At 39.0% G+C, this 5,973-nt stretch overlaps 1 protein-coding gene across 1 annotated transcript; it reads left to right on the top strand.

The window, feature by feature from the left end:
* Nucleotides 1-515: 515 nt before the first annotated feature.
* LOC123088748 (uncharacterized) lies at nucleotides 516-5,571 on the top strand. The gene is made up of 10 exons (XM_044510920.1): nucleotides 516-561; nucleotides 640-683; nucleotides 1,589-1,846; nucleotides 1,944-2,089; nucleotides 2,161-2,269; nucleotides 2,346-2,492; nucleotides 2,811-2,858; nucleotides 2,943-3,056; nucleotides 3,139-3,291; nucleotides 4,577-5,571. Exons 3-10 carry the CDS (start codon nucleotides 1,787-1,789, stop codon nucleotides 5,438-5,440), a joined length of 1,641 nt encoding a protein of 546 aa, XP_044366855.1. The 5' UTR covers nucleotides 516-561; nucleotides 640-683; nucleotides 1,589-1,786; the 3' UTR covers nucleotides 5,441-5,571.
* Nucleotides 5,572-5,973: the final 402 nt, after the last annotated feature.

Raw genomic sequence — 5,973 nt, 5'->3', positions numbered from 1 at the left:
TCTCATATAGCTTGGTCAGCCTAAAACAGAAGCTACAAACACCTCTTTCTGTTGGTGGCTGTGTAGAGGCTTGGGTGTTAAAGAGCCAGTGGCGTGTCTTGAAATCAAGTATCCTTGCAGAACCTCCTAATTTGAACATTCCTTACGAAGCTACAAAGTACTCCGGCTATCTGCATCAATATTTACAGAATGGCGAGCAAGACAGCTTTAGCCCCAACGTGAAACAAAGGTTTTAGACGTACTTGTTTCGTAGCAATTCTTCCGTTGTCAGTCAAGAGCTTGTACAATCATTTGCTGACGAAACATTTATTTTAAATTTCAAGATTTATCAATAACCTGCACGGACATTGGCGTACCTGCATATAGGCCGGAGCTGGTGACAGATTATTTAGTTTCACTAATGGGCTGGCCTAATCTTGCGTGTCTACATCAATCATAATCCTATTGTCAACTGCATAGAAATTTCGTTCCATATATATTATGGGGTGGAAGGGCACCGCCTTTTACCGCCCGAACGCGCTCGGTACCCTTCACCGGTACGCTTCGTGACCATCGTCTCAGGTCAACCACTACTACCGTGCCTTCTCCCTTTTCGTTTATAACCGGTCTCATTAGCAGCTAATCACACTTATTATCTAGGATCGACATCTCTGGAGCCTGGAGACTAGAAAGGTCCTCTCAAGGTTAGTTGAGATTTTTGCCAAAAAAAGTTTCTCGAATTTTTTCATGGATGATGCATGACAATTATCCTCTACCTATCTTTCGTGCATACCTGAATCTCGAGTCAGTTCTTGAGATCCAAAAGCTCTTTCCTTTTTATTTGTTTTATTTAGAATACAAATCAAATGCATACTGAAGTTGCATCATGTTATAGGGAGTAATTAGTGTCAGCTTTTCTTTTGGATTATTAGCGGGAGTAATTAGTTTGATGAACTCTCCTTCTTTGAGCACCGGTTCTTCTTCTGTTACAATATCAGATGCGTTGCATATTTTCTCAGTCCTCTTGATGGGTAAGGAAGAGATGTATCCCTCCTCAACAGTATACTCTTCAGCTTCCCCGCAAAAAAAAAGTATACTCTTCAGCTATTATCAAAATAAAAAAAAAACGCCTGCACTCTTCCGGGGAAAGCCTCTTTACTTCTTTTATGAATAACAAACACTTGTCTTGTGCCAATTTGTGTACTCCATACAGACCTGTACAATTGGTTATTCTGTTTGCCTAGGGCTAGGAACTTTTATATTTGCAAACTTGCACCGTAACAAGTTCGACTGATTGTGTCCAGATAGAGAGGCCATAGAGTTATTGGTGTCTCAGTCCCGCATGCAGTGTCTAAGGTGCTAAAGGGGGCAAACTGCTGGGGTGCACGCATTAAAATTTGAATTTGGGTAAATCTAGCTCAAGTCGGTTTGAAACTTTGAATGCGAGTTCTGAATATCTGAACAGTTCAGATCTTGGGTATAAAATGATTTCGGAATTTCTCTTCAGAATTGTAAGTGTAATATATTGAGCCGTAAGTAAAGAAAAAGAACAAAACAAGTCAGATATATTTGAATTTGATCATTTGGATTTTTGTAAAATTTGGCACAGGCTGTGAATTCCAGAAATGGGGTTTATGTAAGGAGCAGATGGTTCTGTGATGTCAACTCAAATTTTGGATCAAAGGAATAGGACCTTCCTCAGTAGGGGTCAAGATAGCAAAGATTTCATATATAGGTTTGGAACACCTTCTTTCAAAGTATATCAAAAAGGAAAACGGCCTCTATTCAGGAAATAAAATTCAACAAGATGTCATTACATATCCGCACACATTTAGCAGCAGCGGACCAAAGGGTTACACCCATTAAGGTCCGTATATATATTTTTAGCAATTTATTGATTTGTGCTTCTTTAGAGAATATATGACTTGCATTGGGTGGCTAATTGATTTTCCTTTTCCCCTTAGATTCCTCCACATGAAATTCGGACCAAGATCTTTTTCATGATTTACAATATGTCCACCGATAATATAGAAGCTAATGGATTCGAATTTAATGAAGTGTTGATGGAACAATATTATCCTTGGTTTGCACAGTACATGGTCATGCAAAGGTAACACAGTTGTTTGTGTTCTTCACAGTTTTGAGCAAATTTCGTAACCATGATGAATTGTGCAATTGCAGGGTATGCATCGACCCAAATTTTCATGACATATGTTTAATGTTCCTTCATAAAGTAAACTCGACAGTATTGTACATGGAAATACTGAAAGCTACATACGCGAACTGCAAGGTTATCCTCACTCTGAGAGCTACATATGAAAGATACAAAAACAATTTTTCAAGTATTACTGTGTTTGTTTATGCAGATGTTATTACGATCCGATGTTATCAAATCTTGTTCAGGCGAACGCACCTTACTGAAAAATATAGGTATTTGGTTTGGAAAATCCGCCATTCAATGGAACCAAGACCCAAGCACTTATGTAGATGGCCTAATACCTCTTATAGTAAAGGTATTGCTTTTGCATTGGAGTATGCATTTTGTGACATAATTGGCGTGTGCATGCTTCTTCTGACAATGTTAATGCGGTTGCCGAGTTCAACTTCCGAATTCTCTCTGTTCTACATGATATGCCTACCTTGTTTTGGATGGCTACTTCTAAAGTCAGAATTTCGCCTATATTTAGAGGTTTATTGGTGTTTAGCAATTCTCATTTTGCATGGTTTGCATTTCGGCTAACAGATAGAAAAGAGGGCAACCGTGCATATATTACAAACATGTCAAATGCCATGTCCATGGTCTGACTCTTCTACCGAAACTATTTTTGCAGGCGTATCGGAAAGGGTTGATGCTTGCTGTAGTTCAATTCATTTCAAAGGTGCGCATAATTTGCATCAGTCCCATTTGTCTATAACATGTTATTTGGGATTGCTTGGTATCATGACCAATGATTGCTCCGCAGATTCTTGAACCTTGCCAGCCAATTATTAGTGTTGGGACAATGGAGATTCTTAGTCTGCTTGCTGAGATCTATACAAAGCCAGACCTCCAACTTTCTCTGGAATATAACATAAAGGTTGCATTTTTTTCATGTAGACTTTCTGGTTGTACATGTATATTTACTCTGTAAAACAATATGTATGTCTTTATGAATGTAGGTCTTGTTTAGGAACTTTGACGTGGATGCAGAACATACCAAAACAAATTACCTTCTTAAAGATGTAAAACGTGAAGTTGCGGGAAATCAAGATTTTGTGGTGAAAGATGTTGTGCATGTACCAACATGGTTGTGTCCGGCTTTTCTTGATCAGGTTTGTTTTGTGTCCACTCTAACTATTGGCTTTAAGAGACTCGGTTTATTGTTAACCTAGATATTGAAGCCGGGGTATGTTCTACTAACTCGGCTCGGCTTACCAGAGGTTCTACCTTATATTATTTCTCATTTGAGCCTACTTGGTAACCACTTGGTAGTTCCAGGGTATTTAACATGGCAATACTTGGGAGGCACCCAAAAAAGGCATGAAAAATCTCGAGGAAAATCCACAACAACAACACATTATTATATGCATCTCCATGACATAAATGTTCAAAGCAAATCTATTCAGCTTACTGTGAATTGAGGAAGAAAAATCCTAAAACAACTAGGAAGTAGATCTTTTCAGCATGAGTAGCGTTTGTGGCACGAGCCCAAATTCGATTGTCAACATGGGGGAATTTGGATAGGTCCTTTCAAATTAATAGTTGACAAGGTTTTCATCTTTTATTTGAGCTATGTTCGCCCCATCCAACATTGTTGATCTCTATTTAGCAATGTGCTTTCTAGTAATTAAAACTTGTCATCATTTGTGTTATTTTGCAAGTTAGTTTAGCGCCTTTAAACTCATCTTGTTTTTTTAGTGAAATTGTATGCCTAGTAGAATTCTTTTTACTCAAATCACACAACTAGCATGAATAAAGTTCGAACATAGCAATTTGTCAAGAATTCTACATGGGCGTGTGGGTCGTTGGTATGTGCTTGTGTGTGCATCCATCCTCCATGGTCTATGCATTATACACATACATCGATACTCATTTGAGTGACATGCCATTCAATCAAATTGAAGGGAGTACACTACTAAAGCCACGTTAGTAGCCCCTAAAGAAAACTAAGACAAAATTATGACCACAACACTTGTCCAGTCACTTCACACCACCAATTATATTAGTAGCTGATTGTTTAGCCACCAATCTCGCAAAGCACTTTGGAAAAAAGGTTCTCTCTCATTTCATTTTGCAAATACAGTGTTATGATAATGAATGGGAAAAATAATCACCGATTTATCTATTCAATTGCTAATAGTTAACACTCTGGAAGACTCACACTTCCAATTCTTGATAATTACAAGCATTGATAACCAAATAACATTTACATGGATTGATCATTCGCTTTCTCTGCTTCTAATTGAGTGATCGCAAATGGTGTTGGCATCCCTTTATTTTCTTTGTATTGCACTTCTAGTCTTTGTGAGTTGTAATCAGTGCAGATTGTTTATCAACCATTGCTTGTCTGACCACATCACATACTTATTATTTTCGCGTGCTTTTATGCACAAACAGGAAGGGGAGGCATCTATGCCACTCACCCAGTACATCACTAGTCTGAAACCAATCATGCGCACTGTCAAGCTTGTTGGTGAGATGAGAAACCATTGGTTTTATTGGGTGGTGGCGGAAAAGGCCAAGAGCCTCATGGCATCAATTATCAGAGCACTACACGATCTCCATGAAGTTAATATATGTCCTGTACAGTTTTGTGCATCAAACATTGTAGTGACATATTACGGGAGAGTGAAAATCAGAGTTGCATGTTTGAAGAAGACTGTTTCTATGGTGCGCAAAAACTATGAGGATGCCAGCAATATTATTATGGACACATTGTTTGCTGACTACAAGCCAACTATTATCCCCAAAGATGTAGATCATCTATTTTCGTTGATGAAGTCTCCCATTGCAACAGGTACGAAGTATGTGATAGGGACGCACGCTTCTCTTATTCCTCTTGGGAACAGGTTTCAATTCTATCTGGATATGTGCGACCATATTACATCTGTGGTGGACCCTGAACTTAGGTCAAATATTCATGGAGCTCTAGACGATCCCTATGGTGAGAACTGGTCAGTGTTGCTCGAATATAACATTTTGCTGAAGGAGTCATTCTACAGATCCGGGTCGTCATACAATACCAAAAAAGGAGCAATTGAATTTCTGAGGTTTTATAGGAACACGCTTGCACACAGAATGGATAAATGCAAGAAACTGTTGCAGAATGTTGGAGATTTCAGAACATTGATATACACTAAAGAGGATATTGAAATGATCTTACTGGTTACCTATCCGATGATCCTACCGAGAATGCAAGAAGAACTCCAGAATCATAAGCGACTGAAGGATTTGAATCTTCATAACCTGAACTTCAAGTAACTCCAGCTTTTGTACTTTAAGTGTAACTGGTAACTGTGTGATGTTGTAATCCAACAATAAACTTTGATTTTTCTAGGCTACAAAGGTTTGAAAGAATATCTTAAGTGAGTTGTTGTATCTATCATGCTTCATTCTAAATTTTTGAGTATATTGTTTTATAATGATGAAGATGTTTTTTGAAAATACGTGTGTGTGTGCGCCCTTGGCGTACCCAAGTGTCATTGGCGCACCTGGCCCTTCACAGATGTCAAAAAACATCTGTGTTTTTGTTATATTGGCAACTTTTGCACTCGCACAGTTTCACGAGTTGTTTTGAAAGTTTGCAACATGTGCACATAGCCGTGTTCTACATCATTACGCAAGCATGAAGGAGAATGGTGCCGTGTCAAGAGATGGGTACCCACATCATGTTCTAGTGCATGGCGGCGTGAGCTCTTTGGAGCTTCGTCCGCGAGGCACTCAGACCCGATTGGGACGACCCAGGTTGGTCGCAAACGCCGCTTATTCTGGCTTATCTTCACGGCGATGACGTG

Source organism: Triticum aestivum, chromosome 1B, assembly GCF_018294505.1.
Source record: "Triticum aestivum cultivar Chinese Spring chromosome 1B, IWGSC CS RefSeq v2.1, whole genome shotgun sequence".
Lineage (NCBI taxonomy): Eukaryota > Viridiplantae > Streptophyta > Magnoliopsida > Poales > Poaceae > Triticum > Triticum aestivum.
This window is presented reverse-complemented; position numbering and strand designations above follow the sequence as displayed.

Excerpts from the sequence above, each read along its gene's own strand:
- LOC123088748 (XM_044510920.1), top strand. The coding sequence starts at position 1,787 with ATGTCATTACATATCCGCACACATTTAGCAGCAGCGGACCAAAGGGTT. Across the intron at positions 2,090-2,160 it reads CAGTACATGGTCATGCAAAG|GGTATGCATCGACCCAAATT; the intron begins GTAACACAGTTG and ends GTGCAATTGCAG. Across the intron at positions 2,859-2,942 it reads TAGTTCAATTCATTTCAAAG|ATTCTTGAACCTTGCCAGCC; the intron begins GTGCGCATAATT and ends ATTGCTCCGCAG.